The sequence below is a fragment of the Zasmidium cellare genome (genome assembly GCF_010093935.1).
Source record: "Zasmidium cellare ATCC 36951 unplaced genomic scaffold M409scaffold_17, whole genome shotgun sequence".
Lineage (NCBI taxonomy): Eukaryota > Fungi > Ascomycota > Dothideomycetes > Mycosphaerellales > Mycosphaerellaceae > Zasmidium > Zasmidium cellare.
In genome coordinates, this window is record NW_022986961.1 from 603,046 (window position 1) to 623,016 (window position 19,971).

At 53.3% G+C, this 19,971-nt stretch overlaps 11 protein-coding genes across 11 annotated transcripts; 4 read left to right on the forward strand and 7 right to left on the reverse strand.

Moving 5' to 3' along the window:
* Positions 1-123: 123 nt before the first annotated feature.
* On the reverse strand, positions 124-1,272 carry M409DRAFT_22997 (uncharacterized protein; the record flags this gene model as incomplete). The annotated part of the gene is made up of 1 exon (XM_033806587.1): positions 124-1,272. The coding sequence occupies one exon, from the start codon at positions 1,270-1,272 to the stop codon at positions 124-126; it is 1,149 nt and encodes a 382-aa protein (XP_033667837.1).
* Positions 1,273-1,525: 253 nt separating this feature from the next.
* On the reverse strand, positions 1,526-2,931 carry M409DRAFT_22998 (uncharacterized protein; the record flags this gene model as incomplete). Its single annotated transcript, XM_033806588.1, has 2 exons — positions 1,526-1,666; positions 1,858-2,931. 2 exons carry the CDS (start codon positions 2,929-2,931, stop codon positions 1,526-1,528), a joined length of 1,215 nt encoding a protein of 404 aa, XP_033667838.1.
* A 706-nt stretch (positions 2,932-3,637) lies between these two features.
* On the forward strand, positions 3,638-4,297 carry M409DRAFT_54711 (uncharacterized protein; the record flags this gene model as incomplete). Its single annotated transcript, XM_033812798.1, has 2 exons — positions 3,638-3,959; positions 4,008-4,297. The coding sequence occupies 2 exons, from the start codon at positions 3,638-3,640 to the stop codon at positions 4,295-4,297; spliced, it is 612 nt and encodes a 203-aa protein (XP_033667839.1).
* Positions 4,298-4,675: 378 nt separating this feature from the next.
* On the reverse strand, positions 4,676-5,541 carry M409DRAFT_54712 (uncharacterized protein; the record flags this gene model as incomplete). Its single annotated transcript, XM_033812799.1, has 2 exons — positions 4,676-5,247; positions 5,523-5,541. 2 exons carry the CDS (start codon positions 5,539-5,541, stop codon positions 4,676-4,678), a joined length of 591 nt encoding a protein of 196 aa, XP_033667840.1.
* An 840-nt stretch (positions 5,542-6,381) lies between these two features.
* On the forward strand, positions 6,382-7,793 carry M409DRAFT_22999 (uncharacterized protein; the record flags this gene model as incomplete). The annotated part of the gene is made up of 2 exons (XM_033806589.1): positions 6,382-6,730; positions 6,778-7,793. 2 exons carry the CDS (start codon positions 6,382-6,384, stop codon positions 7,791-7,793), a joined length of 1,365 nt encoding a protein of 454 aa, XP_033667841.1.
* Positions 7,794-8,678: 885 nt separating this feature from the next.
* M409DRAFT_23000 (uncharacterized protein) lies at positions 8,679-10,300 on the reverse strand (the record flags this gene model as incomplete). The annotated part of the gene is made up of 3 exons (XM_033806590.1): positions 8,679-9,599; positions 9,650-9,999; positions 10,066-10,300. The coding sequence occupies 3 exons, from the start codon at positions 10,298-10,300 to the stop codon at positions 8,679-8,681; spliced, it is 1,506 nt and encodes a 501-aa protein (XP_033667842.1).
* A 716-nt stretch (positions 10,301-11,016) lies between these two features.
* Positions 11,017-12,098, forward strand: M409DRAFT_23001 (uncharacterized protein; the record flags this gene model as incomplete). Its single annotated transcript, XM_033806591.1, has 3 exons — positions 11,017-11,140; positions 11,203-11,486; positions 11,547-12,098. 3 exons carry the CDS (start codon positions 11,017-11,019, stop codon positions 12,096-12,098), a joined length of 960 nt encoding a protein of 319 aa, XP_033667843.1.
* A 724-nt stretch (positions 12,099-12,822) lies between these two features.
* Positions 12,823-13,185, forward strand: M409DRAFT_23002 (uncharacterized protein; the record flags this gene model as incomplete). Its single annotated transcript, XM_033806592.1, has 1 exon — positions 12,823-13,185. The coding sequence occupies one exon, from the start codon at positions 12,823-12,825 to the stop codon at positions 13,183-13,185; it is 363 nt and encodes a 120-aa protein (XP_033667844.1).
* A 55-nt stretch (positions 13,186-13,240) lies between these two features.
* Positions 13,241-15,910, reverse strand: M409DRAFT_66463 (glycoside hydrolase family 92 protein; the record flags this gene model as incomplete). The annotated part of the gene is made up of 3 exons (XM_033816949.1): positions 13,241-15,382; positions 15,564-15,716; positions 15,776-15,910. The coding sequence occupies 3 exons, from the start codon at positions 15,908-15,910 to the stop codon at positions 13,241-13,243; spliced, it is 2,430 nt and encodes an 809-aa protein (XP_033667845.1).
* Positions 15,911-16,286: 376 nt separating this feature from the next.
* On the reverse strand, positions 16,287-18,056 carry M409DRAFT_66464 (uncharacterized protein; the record flags this gene model as incomplete). The annotated part of the gene is made up of 1 exon (XM_033816950.1): positions 16,287-18,056. The coding sequence occupies one exon, from the start codon at positions 18,054-18,056 to the stop codon at positions 16,287-16,289; it is 1,770 nt and encodes a 589-aa protein (XP_033667846.1).
* A 1,248-nt stretch (positions 18,057-19,304) lies between these two features.
* M409DRAFT_23004 (uncharacterized protein) lies at positions 19,305-19,903 on the reverse strand (the record flags this gene model as incomplete). The annotated part of the gene is made up of 2 exons (XM_033806593.1): positions 19,305-19,729; positions 19,801-19,903. 2 exons carry the CDS (start codon positions 19,901-19,903, stop codon positions 19,305-19,307), a joined length of 528 nt encoding a protein of 175 aa, XP_033667847.1.
* Positions 19,904-19,971: the final 68 nt, after the last annotated feature.

Sequence of the window (19,971 nt, forward strand, 5' to 3'; positions counted from 1 at the left end):
TTAACAATCACAGGTTGTGTGCAAGTGAATGTTGAGAAAACAGTTACCATGGACAACAGGAAGACAATGTCTTGGAAGCATTATGAAGACCAGTCATGACTCTATTCGTGTAATTTCTATCGCTCAGCCTACAACAGACACAGGTTGCCCGTGAGCCTTCTCGTCGTTGGATCCTGCTCCAACTTTCCGTCCGCCTTCTTTCCTCTTCACTCGACACCACAGCCCGACCTCCTTGTCAATAATGAACTGCCAAATCACGCCAACCCAGCTGTAGTGGCATGGCAAGTCCCGATAGAACTCATTGGCGATTTGGTTCAACTTCCACAATCTCGTCCATGGAATCGCTGGAAAGTCGTGATGCTCGTTGTGCAGTCCAACGTTATATGTCAGAATGTTGAGAATACCGTAGTATGAGTATGTCTCAGGCGGAGGAGCGAGTTTGGCAGACGGCGAAGCCTTCGCTTCCAGAGATCGTTGGTGTTGCGAGAAAACGTAGTGCTCTGCAATGAAGTGCCCGGCGCATGGATGGAGTGAGCCAGCGAGGAAAGAGCTCATGATGAAGTATCCCAACGCCCGGCCACCAAAAGCCGTGACGATGACATAGTCGAAGAGCACTTGACCAGCAATGTTCAATGCATGGATGCCAGTCAAGGGCAACTTGTATACCATCATTGGCCGCAGCGCATAGAAGAGGATCTGGAACGTGCAGAAGAAGGCTTTACCGCCAACAGAGTCCAGAAACCATGCCTCCAAGGCGGTAGGAAGATCCGTATCCAGACCATCCACACCAAGCGACTTGTGGTGCGTAAGATGATACGGTCTGAAGGACGCTGAGTATGGAATGCCAATAGGAAGATTCGCGATAATCGCAAACAGCCTGTTGGCCAGTGGTGACTTGAACGCCAGGTTATGCGAGATCTCATGTATAGCCAGGAACAAGTTCTGGTTGGCCGTCGCTCCAATCACATACGCCGTGAGCAGGTACTGCCATGAAAGAACAGGGGAATCTCGCAAAGCGTATGCACAGTAGATCTGCAGTCCCACGACGGCCAACACCAATGGTATGGTCAATGGCTCCGGCCCGCAGAGCTTAAGGACTTCTGGGTGTGCTTTTATGATGGCCTGTCTCCGAGTCCTGTGCGGCTCTTCTGTGTATGTCCAAAAAAAGTCATCTTGTGGCGAGACCTGCTCTTTCTCCTGTCCTTGCACTGGCTTCTTGACGTCGCTTCTGTTGCTCGTTACGGTCGTGGCGATGGTGACTGACGCCGGCATCGTGAGGAGAGGATGTCGGGAACTTAACGAGTGGAAGTGATGGGGGGTGTTGACGTTGACAACATGAATCTTGGTGGTGCCTACCGTAGCTGTACTTCGGGGTCTGCATGTGGGGCAAGGGTAACCCTATTTGGGATTAGTGCGTGCCCACATCACCCCATAATATATGGTTCACACAATACATGTACGCACCATCTTCACTCATATCAGCTCTACGTTTTCCACATCTGTGACGTGGGTTACGAATTTACCCTCAGTCGAATTCAACGTCTACTTCTCGAGTAGCGATGACCTCGCCGCCGTCTGTACGAGCGACTGTCTTCAACGCCTCGACCCACTCCAGGCCTCGCAGCAGCAACGTTGCGCCGACGACAATATGACTATCGCTGGTGTCCTGGAACATCAACATCAGCCGAGATCGCGGAAGTCTCGACCTCTTAATCGGCAACCAGATTTTCGTCAGATTTTCGGGCTTTCTGAAAGCGGTTCAGGCCGTGTAAGCTTTCAATGCGATGTCCGAGTTCATGTCCCATAGGATTCAAGAGGCTACCCCTGTATAACACGCGGTCCAAGTTCATGGCCCACCGGGTACGCTCTCAAGGCGCTGCCCAAGTTCCTGCCTCCCCATGACAGCTGTGCCTCCTCAGGATCAACCGATACAAATGCACAATTCAGGCTCTGCTTTGCAGCCTCCCACAGCGTAGGCAAAATCAGATTGTCCTGACGCAACGCGACCCAAAAATTGTTGACCAGCTGCTGCAATCGCACACGCATATAGCCGTAGTACTCATCCTTCAGGCCGTTCTTCGTCATTGATGCAATATCGCCTGTATAGTTCGGATCGATAGCCCAGACCCAGGAATTATCGGCATAAGAAGACGTGGCCACGATGGAGTCTGCCGCATCCTCATCGATAAGGATAAAGACGCCGCGAAGAAGTCCGCGGGGCATGCCACTGCGGTCGACATCTAAGGATTCGTGGACTTTGCGTCGCTTCTTCTGATGGCAGACCCAATTGAAATGAGCGCGGACTTTGGGGAGTTCTTTGACCAGGTCGATATCGGCGTCGTCCTCGTCTTCGTCATCTTCTTCAGAAGCATCGTCTTCGACTTCTTTCTGATCGTCGCCATCCTCGTCCAGATCCTCTTCTGTATCTTCTGAGCCCAAGTCGGTTTCTGCGTCCTCTTCACCATCTTCTAGATCGGCATTGTCCTCTTTTATACCTCCAGCGCCTATGCCACGTTCAGACTGCTGCTGTGCGGCTTTCCCAGGTTGAGATGCGTTCGCTATTGGCTCCGGGTCCTCTGGTTTCTCCTCCGTGGCCTCGGGCTCGAGCGGCGTCTGTTCTTGCGCGGCTTCGATCTCAGGATCTGCCTCCAAATCTCCATCCTCACTCCCTTCTGGCCAGTCCAGGTACTCCCACTGAAAACTTGGAAACTCGTCAAGACTGCGACCAAACACAGCACCTTGCGCAGTCTGCAGTAAAAGATCGAGCCTGCACATGCACTCGTCCATCTTCTCATCGCCAACTGTCGGATCCTGGAACATCCCATAACCCCACGGTCTCCCATCCTGATATTCTTCCACGAAACGTCGCACCCAAGGCCGAGCTTTGGCGCATTTGATGTCCAAATCAGACTGTTTGGTTGATTGCGCCATGTTTGTATCAAGGCGGTCGATCCTCTGAATAATACCCCAGAGGCTCAGACTTCAGGGACCCACTTCATCTTGTCTTCACGCTCGCTCGTAAAGGCGCTGTATCAGCTCAGCGACTGCTACTGGACTCAGGAACTGCATGTCGAGCAGTCTCGTTTCGAATGAATGCCCACAATCGCTGACAGGCTTTATCGCATAGTGGAACGAAGTGGCCTCCTCGCGTCGATTGGTGCGAAGCATACAATGATGAAAACAAACAACACTCCAGAATGAAGGAAGTCCTACGGGATAATAAGTGCGCCAGAACAAGGGTTCGTTGCGTATGGTTCATCCTGCTTACGTGAGTTTGATCCTTAGCGCCGTTCTTGGGGGCCAAGTAACAACGTCGGTTCCTCTCCAAGTCGTCAACCTGCTCTCGATCTTACTTCATATCTCAGAAACCTTTCTACACAAACACGATATTGCCACAGTGAACAAGATGAAAGAGCTGCGAAGCACTCTGCTGGTGCGTCGCAGAGACGTATTGGCCCCCAACTCCTTACGCGATCGAGATATCGCGTGCCGTTTTGACGGCATGCTACTTGTGGCAGGTCGATCGCACACACTCTAGTGGCTGCGCCAACGACAGCGTGCATCCTTTGTACAGGCGTATTTCATCGAGCGGTTATCCTTGAGTCGAAGCTGCACCTGTCCAGTTCTTGACAACGATATGGCGCGCGGCATTCCCCTGTGCTGCGGCGTTATTGCTTTCTTGCTGCTGCAGACCTACGCAAACTTCACCCCGGACTGTCGGTACCTTGCCAATGGGCAGGTTCAGGATGGCGTCGGTTCTTTCGCCGGCACGAGTGCCCACCGATTGGTGTATTGTGATGATCAAGCATCATCTGCAACTACAGCGTGTTGTGCCTATGGCGAGTTGTGCACTGCCGACTCGATCTGCTATAATGCATCGTCCTCAGGCACTGACCGCTGGTACGTAGCTGGATGTAACGATCCAGACTACGAAGCTTCCGTGTGCAGGAAAAGCTGCGGTACGTTGCCCCCCAGCAGCCAAGAGCTAACTGCTCATTACTACGCAGGTTCCAACTCGCTCACATATATACAATGGGATTCATCGACGGATCTTTGGCAATTCTGTGGCGATGGCGGATGTAGCGGAGGCGTGACCAACGAAACCTTTTCAGCACCTCCGCCGACTGAAGTACAACATCTACGTACAATGCTTCGTCATCGGCAACGCCTACTCCAAACCCAGCGTCAACCACTTCGCAAACGGCAACGTCCTCCGCACAAAATACGTCGGCAGGGACAGAACCCACCTCAAGCCTCTCAGCGGGCGCGAAGGCGGGGATTGCGATCGGTGTGGTAGCCTTTGTCGCTGCTCTAGTTGCATTCGCATTCGTCGCCTGGCGTCGACGACGCAGGTCTGTTACCCATGTCAATGGGCGGGTCCATGATTCTACGCGTTACGAAAAGGCTGAACTAAGCGGCGAGGGAGCAGTTGATCATGCGAAGACTTCTGCAGTTGAGGCAGAAGCTCATGGCGTCCAGGAAGCCGACGGATATGCCATACCCGCAGAGGCCGATCGAATGAATGTGAGAGCAGAGCTCGACAGTGGGTGGCGTGGTTGGGAAGCGAACGCACGCAGCCCAACAGAACGATAGCAATCGACACCTGCCAAATTTCGACAGCGGCACGCGCAGCAGATGAGACGCCGAAGGCCCGTATGTGGCAGCTTTATCACATCTATGTTGGTATCCTAGCAATCCTGGACCCAATCCACGGACCATGCTCGTCACGACTAAACATGCCGTGCACGATCTGAGAGGTACCGTAAAATAGCACAATACTAAACATGCCCACGACTCCAAACATCACCGCCGTCTTTGCATCACCGTTCCAAGCCAGGTCTCTCGCCAAAGGCGCGAAGACCACAGAACAGATCCCGGCCAGAAACATGACGACAGCCAAAGACAGCAACATCAAAGGCATCTGCAGCGCAAAAACCTGCAGATTGTTTGGCCGGTCCTCTCGTCGACGGATGCACATGACCTCGACGACCTTTTCTAGGTAGGCTCGCTCTTCAGCTTCGGCATGGACGTCCCCGACGAGGCCCTCCTCGAGGATGTGTTGCTGCGCTAAGTTTCTTGTGCTTGACGATTGAGCGAATAGGCTTTGTGGTTTCTCCCTTGGAAGGAGAAGCAACTGCTGCGACCCAGACACAATTGCAACAAGCGAAAGCAGTATGCTGCTGTAGAAGAGAGCCGCGGCGGACCAATGTCCCGTTTGGGTGGCCGGCCATTGAAGACAGGAAGAGACTGTGGTGAATAACAGTCCTCCCTTTGGAAACAATGAGTTCAAGGGTAAGAGATGCCATGATGCTTTGCGGGACTTACAGCTAATTGTATGTAGGAAGATTCGTTTGACTTGGTTTGGGCCCATCTGCGAAGCAATTGCACTTGTCGGTCCTTGTCAGGTGCGTGAATGATCTCTTGCATCGGCCATATCGTATTGCGCTTGAAGATTTCTCGATATAAGAGTGTGGCGATTCTCTGAACGAACAGTTCCAGTTCATTGGCCAGTCTCAACGTACGAGAATTTTTAGTGGGCATTTTCAATACCTGTTATGAAAACGATGTAAGAGAAATTGCTGAATGCAAAGTCTACCGATATCAGGCTGAAGCTGAGTACTCTTGTAACATGACTAGGATCGTGGAGTTGACCTTTCAACAGCACGTGTAGCAGTGCCAGACCGGTGGCGGGTCTCTCCAGCCATGTTCTGTCTAGCACTACGCTACGGGTTAATTATATCTCTCCCCACGGCGATGCTTGCCGTCCCGTGTCCTCGCTTGCATGAGGATTCCCCTAGAGTGGTTTGGTGCCAACAGCCGCAGCAACGCGGCGATCCTTCTGTTGGATCCTTCTGATGGCTTCATACTGCCACAGTCTCGATCTTCACAGCACTTCTGCGGAGCGCCGTCGTTTCCTGACTACACAGCTGAGCTCTCATAGCGCTTTTGCGTCACACGGCATGATTTTGGCCCCTACAGCACAGCCGAGATGGATGGCTGCCGTCCTCTCACTGGTTTGAGCACTCGACCGCTGCTCCAGACCATTCCTTCGCTCACAGCATGCACCAGCTTCGTCTTCTGAGACGGCCGCTGCTGTATATGTGCAGCTGCTTTTCCGTGTTGGCGGCGACAAGAAAGGAATGGCCTCAACTTTTGCTTCAGAGCTAATCGCTCAATTTTGGACGCCATGGGCTTGTATGCAAGAAGGCATCAGCCACCGGCCGTAGCAAATGCATCTTCACACTGCCAACCGTCCGACATCCAGTCTTGGCATATTGGTATGTGGGCGACATAATGTCCGGTTTCGCTGGCTTGTGGACCTTTGTGATACGAGGTGAAGCTGAATCTACTGCCAAAGCCCTTTGAGTCGTTCCTGGCAACATGTCTGAACTCAAAGACATTTATTGGATGGCAGCTCCGCTCGCAGCGAAATACCGTGTCGATTTCAACAAAGACCTTGACCAGTCCTGGGGAGCTGAAAGGGGGTTCCGGTTACCGAGCAGAGCCAAAGGCAGTCTACGTAAATTCTACCACTGGGCTCTTGAAATCGATGGCACATGCTACGAGGTCTCGCCCAACGAAAAATGTCAAGGCCTCGGCATATTCGTGGATGCATGTGTGCCAAAGCCATGTCCGTCGGAAGAGTGGCACGCCAGATACGTTGGCGTGGAACCGGAGACGAGGAAGATCGGGCAAACGAGGAAGGTGAAAGAAGAAATCATGGCGTGCAGTAGGTCTTCTGACCTCAAAATCTTGCTACGCTAACGAAGTTCTCAGTCGACGACATTTGGAACAATTGGAACCAGGGTCGCTACGACTTCCTCATCCAAAACTGCCAGAACTTCGTAAAGATGGTCTTTGAACAGATTATTGTCTCGGAAGACGATCCTGAGGTCATTGAGGAAGAGAAGAAGACGTGGATGAAGATGCCAGACCCAGTCAGCCATAGACTTGCAGAAGGCTCTCAAGCCACGCTCCTTGGTGGAGCGATGTACGGCACACATGCTGCATACCTCGCTGCATTGACAAGCGTGGTCGAAGCAGGGCAGACAGGTGGCCTCGTTGCCGCTGGTGTAGCTGCGAATACGATTGAGGGAACAGCAGCCGGCACCGCTCTGGCTGAAGGCAGCACAGGCGCTGCCACCGTCGCCAGCGGCTCTCAAGGTGCTGGGGCTCAGGCAACTCATGCTTCTTTGACTGCAACTGCTCATGCGAATCCAGCCGGAGCTGTTGGAGTGGCCAAGAGTACGACGACCGGAACATCAGGGGCCGCAAAGGCCGGGTTCTCTGCCAAAGCAGCTGGTCTCGGCCACGTCGGGTTGCACGGCGCTGGACTTGGAGCTGCTAAAGCTGCTTCAATTGGTGGCGGTATGCTTAAAGCTGGTGGAACGGCCATGTTCGTGCATCCCATTGCCGGAGCCGCTATAGCTGGCGCTGGAGCTGGACTTGTGTATCTTGGCACACGAGGGAAGCGAGACAAGAACTGGACTCCTGAGATGCCAAGCAGTCCAACAGAGGATCCTGCCACCGGTCTGAACGATTTGGAAGTGGAAGTGACTACAGATGATCTCCTTGAACTGGAAGCCAGACTATTCGAGCAAGTCGAGATGGACAACGGCACAGAATATGTCGATGCAAAATGGCCTTGTTCTCCAGCACCAATAGAGGAAAGAATGGAAGAGTGCAAGCTTACAGACTCTCATGAGACTGACGTGGCCTTCGAGCAACCGAAAAGTTCGGAAGGGACGAAAGGCAAGATCAGACAATGGCGACAGAAGAGCTGGAAATCGTGATGTCAGCACAACACAAGAATAGTATCTCCATTCCCTGCGCACGGGTAGCAAAAGTTGGAGCATCAAGAGCGGTGTTTCCGATTCAAGTATTCCAACGGGTCAATGAGTTTTGAATAAACTGTCGTCAATTTAAAGTGGACTAGCAACAGCCTGAAGTCATGCACAAAAGTAGTACACGGCATCTGCGTTCGAAAATAAGGCTCTGCACAAACGGTCCGTGCGTCAACTAGTTCTATTGCATAACTTTTCGACCTCGCGTCTTCCTGCTCTTGCATTCCCTCCCCTACACCCCATCCGTCACTCAGTATTCGGAGACTGCGATAGACTGTTGGTCTTCACATGATCGACTTCTCAGCAAATATTCTGCACGATCCAGATTGCCTGCCGCGAATTTGTCAGCGTGGATCTTGCAGATACACAGACACGAAAACAGAAACGGAACGTATGGTCAGATCGTATCGCTTGATCTTTTGTCGTTGATATCGCTCAATGGAATTATCGGAAGCCGCGGTGAGGAATCATCATGCCTGGATGCTTTTTCAACTGGAAAGGACTGGAGAAACACACCTTTGATCAACTTTCAGCCCAGGCTTTGGGAGTTCACATGGCTGCCAAGCCACATGTCGAAACACGGTCAGGTATCTTCTGCTCGACACACAAGATATCTTCCAGGTATCACTACGCAACCAAATGCAGGCAAGTCTCATCTATTTCACCAATGTCGAACAGGTTCTGAAAATGACTCACCATGAGCCATTATGGCTACGAACTTCGCTCTTGGGTAATAGAAACCCATTTGGGCCACCGTTCGAACAAAATTACTTTGCGCGGACTCGTCTCCATCGTACGCGGTCCAATCTACGAATCGAGACGAGATCTATTCCATCACTCTCCTCGGAGTCTTACCTCACAGCTGTACCTCGCAAACACGAACCAGCTTGTATACAGCTCCCACGGTTTCTCGTCCACAAAGACCAGGTCGAACCTCCTCACAATCTGCGGGATCACCTTGGACAACTCCAGCAACGAGATGTTCTTGCCAATACACGCCCTCGTTCCGCCACCAAAAGCGAATGATGCAACTGTGGTGGCTGGATTGCCTTCTTCAAGGAATCTTTCCGGCCTGAACTCGTCAGCATCGGCACCGTACACTTCTTTGTTTCGGTGGAGAGCCCAAGATTGACACCCGACGTGCGTGCCTTCGGGGAAGAAGCGGCTAGCGAGTTCAACGCCTCCTTTCGGGACTGTTCGCTCGAGGATGTATCCAGCGGCAGAGTGGATTCGAAGTGTCTCCTCGATCACGGCGCCCAGATACTGGAGATTCTGCGCTTCTTTGAAAGTCACTGGGTCTGAGACTTCTCCAACAGCGGCGCCATCGTCTATTTCCCGTCGCAAAGTGGCCAACTTGTCCGGATTGCGATACAGGTAGTAGAAAACTGCTGCGAGTGTGATGCCAGTGGTATCGGAGCCTGCTGCGAGATTGCCTCCGATGGCATCGAAAATGTGAAGGTCGTCCACTTTACCGGAATCCTTCAGCTTCAGTATCTTTGTAATGAAAGGTTCCTGCTTCGGATCCGTCTTCTCGGCCTTCAGTGCTTGGTGGTGATTCTCGAGCTGGCGATTGACAAGATCTTGCGTGGCAGAGCCTCCGTTGAGGTAGCCTAACATCTTGCGCAGCTGGAAGAAGAGAGGATGGATTTCTGGGACGATTCCGACGTGACCTTGGTAGACGGCGGCAGAATGCGCAATCTTCACCATATTGTCGACGTCGCCTTCGTTCTCCATCATGCCGAAGCTGCTGTCGATCTACTCTGGTCAGCAGGACTCCTCACGCATCGCGACCATACTGAACATACCGAGATCTCGCCAATGACATCGAAAGCGTAGTACTGCATGAACTGCGGAATGTTCACCCTCTTCTTCTGCTTAGCAAACTGTTCAAACTTCTTCACGCAGAGGGCGTTCATCCGGTCCACAGGCTCCTCGTAATGGACCATGGAGGTCATCGTGTAGAGCGAGGCGATCCGACGGCGACGATCTGAATGCTCTTTCTCATCGCAAATGGTGAAGATGTTGGGCACTCCCGGATCACCGCCAGTTTCGTAGTATGCTGTCTTTGCGAGTGGGTCTTTCAACTTGTAGATCTTCTTTTGGTCTTCGGGCGAGTTGAAGGAGTACAGATCCGGGGTTATGCGGACGACGGGACCTGGTAAGAGCCCATCAGTACCACTCTTGGAAAGACATTGAGATCGGTTGTTCAACTGATACGTACCGTACTGGTCATGCAACTTGGGGAACGTCAAATGCGATTGACCACTGCTGATCTCGTTCAATAGCCAAAGACGAGTCCATCTCGCCCAGAAAGGACCAGGTACATCCCGAAGTGGATCCAGGAACAAGACATAGAAATTCCACCAGACCAACGCCGTAGCTGCGAGCACACCAGCAGCAAACACGAGATGTGATATGGTCAGCCCCGTTGGCGCCAGCACGTCGACGCCTGACATGTCTGGGGGCTCTTTCAAGCTAGACTGACTGATGCTGACTTCTTGGTATGTTGCGATTGGGAGTTCGTAGTTTGTGTTTTCTTGGTGTCCAGGTACGTATTCAGGGTCAACGTTTTTATGTCTACATGGTGCTGCTTCAACCCATCCACTTAGACTCTCCATCCCTCGGGACGCGACGGACCTCAGTTCACTACGACGCCATCAACTCATCCATGCATACGGAACTCGCTACCCATCGGTTTGTGTCAGGGGTTATCCATCACCTATCCGAAACCGAGCACCAATTTGGCAACTATTGGGAATTAAAGCATACGATGACAGGCTAAACCCTCTTACCACCATGGCCGAGGGCAGGGATATCCTGCTTCCGGCTTGTGTGCGAGCCCGATAACCGGGGAATCTAGTTCCAAATCGAGGACTCTTTAGGCATGCCATGTCTTTGATAGCCTCGTGTGCCAAGCTGGTTCGCGGAGCGCGCGGACGGCATTCGAAACAGCCTCGCCAAGTCATACCAATATTTTAAGACTGCGTTAGGCATGCAACATTGATCGAGTATTCGGGATCGGGAATTTCTGTGTGCCGTATCAATCTCGAGCAACTCAGATATACATTGAAATTCCCACGATCGGATGGATGAAGTGACTGCGCTCAAAGACTACTTGCGAAGTGAACTTCAGAAGTCGGAGGCTTCGTTGAATCGATACGTTGTCGCAAAAATGGAGAAGCAAGAGTTTACGTATAAGACGGTGACCTACGACGACACAACAACAACGATTCTCAAGGCCAATGTCTACTACACGCCTGCACACAAGAATGAATCCCCCGAAGCACGCCCCATCGGTAAGACAACCATCAACAAGAGCCAACTCGAAGAGAACTTAGCAACTAACCTGCCATCCCAGCTCTCTACTTCCACGGCGGCGGCTTCATCGTCGGCTCCAAAGACGACATCTCACCCCTCCACCTCGACCTCCTCCTAAGCCACGGCTTCGTCATCGTAGCACCCAACTACCGCCTCTGTCCCACCATCCTCGCCACCGAAGGCCCCGTGCAGGATTCTCTAGACTGCTACGAATGGGCTCGGAGAGATCTCCCACAACTCCTGCAAGCAGAAGGCGTGGCGCTCGACGCAGAGAGACTCGTCGCGCTGGGAACTTCGTGTGGTGGGACGATTGCGCATCATATGGTACGTCCCTTTCTCGCCCCTTTCCACGCTCGCTGATCTACTTGCTAACGCATCACGCAGAAAAAATCCCCCCACCCACCCCGTGAAATCCTCGACATCGCAGGCCAGAAATTCCTCGGCGACCCCTGGTTCACGTCCGGCCTCCTCCCGCCAGGCTACACCTCTCTCCCGTCGCTCTCCCCATCCTTCATCGAGAAAGTCCACTCCGAATTCCCTCCACCAACCTCCTTCCCCGTCCCCTGGGGCCCAGAAGGAATCTCTTTTGACAGGCCCCGTTTCGCGTGGATGTTCTCCTCCAGCGTTAAGGGCACGACGTTCAAGGAGATTACGGGTGGGGATACAGACACTCTGGACCCGGTGGCGATCTTCAACGATATCGGGGACGGAAAGTGTCCGGCGACTTCTTTCTTGCACGGAGGGGAGGATAGTCTTGTGAACATGAAGTTCGCGAGACGGGCTTGGGAGATTCTAAGGCGGAAGGGCGTGGAATGCGACTTGATCCTCGTCGAAGGAAGAGACCATGGGTTTGACGAGGATGTGAAAGAGGGAGAGGAGGGGTATGAGGAAGTGGCGAAAGCCTTCGACTTTCTCATACGACATGTGGAAGTATGAGACCCCAAGCGGAAGAAATGAGCAAAACGAACTCGCCAGCGCTGTTCATGCGGAGCGTCAACCATACGACGACGCAGAACTCTACAACAGACGGCGAGTCGTAGTCACGACACATCACCACTACTACTTGAGCAGAAATGTATCCTACTACTTGCTAAGCCGAGCATAGCAAGTCCCTCCAACCATCCTCCAATCCTAAAAATAGCTCTCCGCCTCAAACCGACACATCTCATACGTGGAAATACTGCCTCCTCATTACTACAAGCAAGTCCTCAGCCAGAAGTGAAGTTCTAGAAAAACGCGAAGTAGCTCGCGAATACAACACAATGACGTCTGCACAGCCTCCACCCGGTCGCCCTCTCGGGCTTTGTCCCTACCAATCCGGGGAAAGGAGGAGGGAACTAAAACTATTCAGCCACCTTGCTTGGGGGGTGCAGCTGAAATGGTCAGGTGGACTACGCAGTGGTGGTGGTGGTGGTGGTGGTGGTGGTGTGAGGTGGGCGGTTTCCATAAATATATATACATAAGAACAGAATTGTTTTCGTCGCTCTTCCGTCGAAGCTCAATTCCTTGAGGGTTTTAATATTTTCATTACAACAAGACTTTCGTGCCGAAAAAGGAAGACTAGGACGAGGACAAAGAAACTCACAGGCGATCGAACACCGAATCCAACAAAACCTCATCCCAACTAAACAACCACCCTCCCCCCAACAAAACAACCAAAATGTCAACCAAAAATAACCCGGGCGGCCCAGGCACCTCCTCCCCCTGGAACGCCGCAGGGCCGGCCTTCGCGCCCAACACCAACACGCTTGACCGCGAGAGCATGCCCTCTTCACAAGCGGAAGCCGCAAGGTTAAAATCCGCCGCCGTGATGGCGGCCTTGAAGAATGGGGATAAAGGTGAGGCGGATCGGTTGATGGGGAAGGAGAATAAGCCGCAGGGACAGTTGATTCCGAGGGGGAGTGGGGATGTGAAGGGGTGGTGGAAGAAGAGGTTCGGTGGGGGGAGGAAGGGGGATGGGGATGGGGAGAGTGTGGCGAGTAGTGGGGTTGAGAAGGAGAGGGTGGTTGTGGAGGGAAAGTAGCTGTTCTTGGGCGGCATGATTACGATGTCTACGATTTGCTCGAGGACTATGTTGCTCAGAACATGTATCCCGTAATGTTATGTCCCGTCGAAAGACTCGGCGGGAGGTCCTCTGGTCTGGTTCCCCAACTGCTCTCGTTCCGTCCGAGTGTGAGCTCCAAAATGCCGCCTTCCAAGAAGAAGCTATGCTGGATGTAATTCTTCGTGTATGGCCGTCCATTCAAACGAGCGCTCTGGATGTAGATGTTCTGATAGCTAGCGTCGAAGTTGATATTGCGGATCGTGGCGGTCTTGCCGGTGAGCTTGTTCCTGATGCTGACTTCCTCAAAGAATGGAGGGGTGATGAAGTAGATGTCTTGTCCGGGATTTGGGAATATTCCCATCATCGTCAGTGCCACGAAAGACCCCATGGCACCACTGTCATCATTACCAGGAATTCCGGAAATGGTATCGTTGAATTGCGAAGGAATGTAGAAGTGAGCTCGCTCAGCACTCTTGCCTGGGCGTCCCGCGTAGTGATACTGGAAGACTGGAAGGAATCCTTGCTCGTCTCCAATGTACAGGAGTCCACTCTCGTGGAGGTAGTCTAAACGCTTGACAAAGGTCGAAGGTCCTCCCATGGTCGTAATAAGAGCTGCTTGATCGTGGGGCACAAAGAACGAGTAGAGCCAGGAACTTCCCTCATACGTCTCGTGGCCGTCCGGGTTGAGGTAGCAGGATGTGAAGTTGAGCAGGGGGCTGCAGAAGATGGGGTCTTGAAAGCCCCAGGTGCCGTTCAGGAACTTCGGCATCAAAAAGCCAGTGAATCCAGTATCGGTGCCGTTGATTGAGCTGTTCTGGTCGGCTTTCCACATGTTCTTCCAGTACTCCGATGTCCCGATGTACTTCTCGTAGTCTCCATGGTTGCCGAGCCCTCGAGCAACTTCAGCAATGCAGTAGTCATCATACGCATATTCCACAGTCCTGCTGATGCTCCTCGTGAAAGGTCCCACGCCATACGGGTCATAGTCGTCGGTGGGGATGTAATGCAGACTCCTCCAGCTGTGCAGACCACCACGACCTTCAACGGCCCAATTCGCTGGCTCGTATTCAGCGTCTTGTACTAGTGCCTCGTACGCAGTCTTCCAATCGACTCCATACTCAGCAGCCAACTTCCCGAACTTGACATAAGTGTCCGCGAGCACGACATCCGCGTTCGAGCCACCTTGCGTAAACCCCTTGCAAAGTGACATGCGACAATCCGGGAGCCAGCCTTCCTGTCTGTAAATCTCGATCAAGCTCCTAATCATTTGAATCTGCGAGTACGGGTCCACGATCGTGATCAGGCTGTGAATGCTCCGGAAGCTGTCCCATATACAGTAGTACGAATCGTAGTAAGGCTCAGAGCTCTTCCAGAGTGGATTTTCGCCAGTGTAGTCCTGAGGCGAGATGCCAGCACGGTACACTCCAGACCAGAAGACCGTCTGCAGGCTTTCGTTGACGCCGCCAGGTTTGACTTGAATCACACCAAGCGTGTCTTCCCAAGCCTTCTCAGCTGCGGCAAGAACACCAGCGAAGTCAAAGTGAGGGATCTCACGCTCAGCATTGTGGCAAGCCTGCTGGTCACTGATGAAGCTGACGCCAACTCTGGCCAGAATCTGGTTGTTGCGCTTTGGCGCGTGGAACCTCGTCCACGCACCTGCAGGTAGAATGTCTGGAGAGTTGTTGACGCCATCGTTGACAACACTCAGCTTCTTCGGATCGGTTCCAGCTCTGTTATTCTGGAACACACCAGTATCTCTCACATCCGCTCCCGAGAAATCAGCGCAAAAGTGAAGGGCGTAGTTTCCGATTCCAAAACTTGGACTGAAAACACCCGATCCTGAGATGCGGCCAGTCTGAGCGTCCACGGATACAGAGCCATTAATTCTAGACTGCGGGAGATCGATCAAGTCTGCGAGAATCAAAGGACTGATGGTGCTGTTGCTCGTCGAGCTCGCCTCCGGAAACGTAAAGCGGTATAGCGCTGTGTGGTTATTGACCGTCATTTCGGTGTGGATTTTGTTTTCCATGGTCACAGCAAAGTAACCAGGGTGAGCCTCTGCAGTGCCATTGATCCTTGGAACAGCTCGGTCTTGGATAGGGAAGACGCAGTTGTCGATCAAGTCCCCAGGACATGCTGTTTGTGGGAAGAGTGGGAAGTTTCCCAGCGAGGGTGACTGTGAATTCCATCAGCACCGCTCTCTACCAAGCGGTAGATCTTCATGTCTTCTGGGCAGACAGCAGTCGAACACTCAGACAAACTTTAAATATGATGAACAAGTTGCTTCCACATAGAAGTCAAGGCAAAGAATTGTCATCATCCGAGGGATGTCCAGTCTCCGCAAACACAGCACTTACACCCCCCGTCCCACTGTCATGCATATGGGAGAATCCAGTAATGTTGCCCGTGACGTCGCCCGTCGAGAAACCGCCTTGGTTTTCCACATTGACATCTGCGACGGCCTTGGCCATTCCGAACGGTAGAGTTGCTCCGGGGAAGACATGACCGCCCTGCAGGATGTCGTTGGTCAGTGATGCCTCAGCTATGGATGTTCTTGGGGGTATCTCACATTCGTAGTCCCAATGAGGGGATCCACCAGCGACAAGATACTACTGCGGTTGGTGCTGTTAGGAGCGGCCACGGCGACTTGAGGCAAGCTGCCAGCGACCGCCAGCACTACCAAACCCGTACGTGTCAACATCATAACGAAGAGTTGGTGAGAGAGAAGTCGAAACAAGCTCAATCTCAGGAACCAGGAACACAGATGAGATGAGGAAAGCTTCGGGCAGCCATGATCATGATCCAAGGTTCATGCAATTTACCCGCTCCATGACCAGATGCATCGTATCACCCCGCAGCAGAGCAACGTCGCTCCACCAGGGCTTTGCGGGCGGAGGCGGTGGTGGATGGCATTTTGCGGTTAGGTCGTCGATCCTGTTGAAGGGCAACGTGCAGGTGTTGATGTAACGTCGCAGAGGGGAGGTTCGAAGTGTAATCAGTGATGAGGGGAGTGCGGAGCGCGGGGGGCTTGGCGGAGGAAAGAAGGTGGCTGGTTGGGAGCTCGACTTCACCTCTTCGATCTACAACATCTTCGTCCTCCCTGCCTTATCCCCATCACAGTGCATCGCCATCCACTCCTGCACAACACCTCGATAATCTCTCGCCGTGTACGCCCCCCAGAAAACCTCCCCAATCCATCCCCGTCCCTTCCTCCAACTCCTCAGCCCCAGATCTCTCAACAAGATATCATAATAGGGCAAGCCATCAAGCAACAAATCCGCCTGCTTGCCCTGCATACCCAGCGACGCCCGAAGTCTATTGAAGCGGGTCCACAGCGAGATTTCACGCCTCGCGTCAATCTCTGTGGGAGTGGGGACGGTGAGACGATCGAAGAGGTATGCGTAGGCCCAGAGGGAGGTGAGTTCGCATTTGATGCAGCTTTGGAAGGAGGCGATGGCGTTGGAGAAGACGAGGTTTCGGCCGCGGGAGCCCTGGTTGATTTGTGAGGGGGGTGCGAGGAAGCGCCACAGTCGCCAGGATGTGAAGGACGGCGAACGGTCGGGCTTGGATGGGGAGTGGGCCAGCAGTGGGAAGTCCTGCAGGATCTGCTTGTCTGATGCCGTGTCCAGATCTGGGTAGATGGTGCCCGGGTATTTGGACCGATCAACGGGACACCCTCGGCTGAGGTTCTGGGATGCCGGCTCCAATGGGATACACGCGTTGGGTTCGTACCCAGTCGCGAGGATCATAGCGTCGCTGTCTAGAACGACGCCGTTCTCCATATGGACCTGACCGTTGCTCACAAAGTCGAGCCGCCCCTCGACCAGTGAGACACTCTCATCCAAGAAAAGATGATAAAAATTCGTCTCATAATTGAGCGCACTCAACTGCGTCCCATAAAACATAGGCGTCTCACTCGGCACCAACCCCCGAACCTTCTCGCTCTCCCAAATCCCCGACTCCCGCAGCGACTGTTCATGCAAAGCCTTCCAATAAGCCCCCACCAGTAGATTCCCCAGTCGAGTCCCGTGCAGGAACCTTCGAATCCAGCCAAACCCATCACCATCACTCCACGGCGCCGGCCCAAACCACGTTATGGGCCGAAACATGAGCACCGCTTCGACGAAGATGGTCCAGAAGCCCAGCTTCGAAGACGGCTTCGCCATGGGGACTGCGCCGCGGCTGGGGAGAATCCAGTCGATGTGTTTGCCAGCTCGAGCGAACATGTACACGGCGTCGTGGGCGGATTTGGCGGCGCCGATGACGGTGACGTTCTGGATGCTGGTGTTGTCGATGAGTGAACGGGCTGTTCGGCCGAGGTCGTGCGTGTGGACGACTGCTCCCGCGAAAGAGGATAATCCCTCGATAGGAGGCTTGTATGGCGCAGAGTGAGTCCCCGTCGCCAGCACGAGTTTCTTACACCTCATGCAACTCCTCCTCCGCTCCTCGCCACTCCGTGTTTCAACCTCCCAACCCCCATCCCCACCCTCAACTTCCACAGCGCGCACAACATCCACCCCAAACCTCACAAACCCCCGAATCCCAAACCTCTCCGCAAACCCCTCCAAATAATCCCGCATCTGCCATCCCTCAATATGGCACCGCGGCTTCACGCCCACGCCAGCTTTCAAAATCGGATAATCGGAGAACTCGAAGAATCGCTCTACGCTGTTCGTGCGCAGGCCCGGGTAGATTTGCTCAGTGGACCACACGCCGCCGAGGCTGGGTTTCGAGTCGAGGATCAGGAGGGAGAGGGACGGGTCGATGGTGAGGAATGTGTGGGCGGCGCTGAGGCCGCTGAGGCCGGCGCCGGTGATGAGGATGTCGTGGTGGTGTTGGTGATCTGTCATGGTGGGAGATATAGATTCCGGCTGGGATTTGAGGGAGGTGTGCTCGGTTCGGCCTGCGTACCTAGGTTTACTTTTCTCTCAAGTACATAGGGTGTTAGGTTGTTGGGTCTCGTGCTTCACCAGCGAACACTGCACGCTATGGGGATATCTTACAGAATGTGCCGTCCAAGGTGATCTTGCGACGAGTGTAAGATTAAGATCACGTCGGCTGGATCTTACATAGGTCTACAAGTTGGAGGCTCGCATAGTTTGCTCCATCCGTTGGATCTCCAACCGCGGAACACTATCTTAGAGTTGTTTGACTCACGGTCGACTGAGAATCCGTCGGATCCATGGATGGCTAGGAATTAGTTTACTGTGACTCCTACTCCGGCTAATACATGTTGCGATAATGATTGTAGTGATATGTCCGTGCATTACCCCCTTCCGGCGTATAGAGGGTTGGGATCTCGGGGTATCTAGCGTAGGTAAGGTACCTCAATACATGTACTTATCGTTGCAGACGTAGTGACCGCAGCCTCGATAGAGCGTAGCCATTGTGGATCTTAAAGGTACGCCGTATGGCCGCCGTGATCTAAGTGGGTCTGCAACACTATACCATATACCCAACAGGTGAAGCTACGTTCTCGAAGGTAAGTTGCATGTCGTCAGGCTTGAAGCACGTAAGGGTTTCGACATGGCTGCAGCTGCAACACATAGCATTGCAGGGCGAAGACAAAAGCTAGAGCGCTGATCGAGGGTCAGCGAACTCAGTTCATCTGTGGCAATGGTCCAGAAAACCTCTCTTCCTCTTGACGAAGCTACAGAAACCAAATTGCATCCAAACGTCACCTCTCCGAAACCTATAACGAGGACTCCTCCTCATCGCATCCCAACACTCCCACGCCCAGCCCTCCCCTCCCCCACCACATCCAACAAGTGACGTCCCACCCCAAACCGGTGCAAACTCGGCAGTCCGTTTCAGATCCAGACTAAAACACCCACCAGATCTACAGCTCAACAAGTCGCAATATCCGATGGCGTCACTCTCGTCCATGGCGACATTGCTGCCCAACAAGACAGGACTCGTGATCTTCGAGGCCGATATTTGGCCCGGACTCTGATGAGTGTTGATAGTGATGTGATGGGGCGCCGTCTTGAGAAAGGTGTGACGCTCGTCCGGCGGAGAGAGGCGGAGAATGTCTACCCCTCAGGTCCCCATGTCACATTCGCCACGCATGCAGTCGGTCAAGCAGGGGCAAGACCCCCTCACCCATCAACCTCAATCCGCCCCAAAACCTCCTCCGGCCCCTCCACGCCCTCCCTCTCCGCCTCCGCCTCAACATCCACAAACGTCAACCGCCCCCCATAACTAATACACAACTCCTCCCCCTCCGCCACATCCCTCAGCGCCGTATAAACCACCACCTCGCGCTCCAAGTCCCGCGTCCACCCGACGTTTTGGTGAGCGGCTGAGTGGTTGAACATGGAACCTAGGCCGAGGACGACGGCTTGCGTCGTGGTGGTAGAGGGTTTGTTAGAGGTGGGTGAAGGGAGGGGCCAGTTGTACGTGTAGTGGTAGAGGGAGGTTTTTTCTATGTGGGTTGTGTTTTCTTGGGGTGTGAGGAGGAGGACGGGGGAGATGTCGATGGTTGTGCCGGAGGGGATGGGGGTGGTGGCGAAGACGCCGCGGCCTGGGGATGGGTATTAGGGTGCCGGCCTGGGGTTTTTTATGTGGATGGATTTGGTGTTGGAGGTGGCGTACCTTTGGGTGTATCGAACACCAGCTTCAGATGCGGGAAACGTGCGAGAGGGAGACTTTCTGGCGCTGGCGGTTCTTTCGTCTCGGGAGACTTCTCGATGGCCATTTTTCTATTTGTATATGAAATGCGAAAGACGAAGGAAATAAGAGACGAACGACGAAAGACGATAGCAA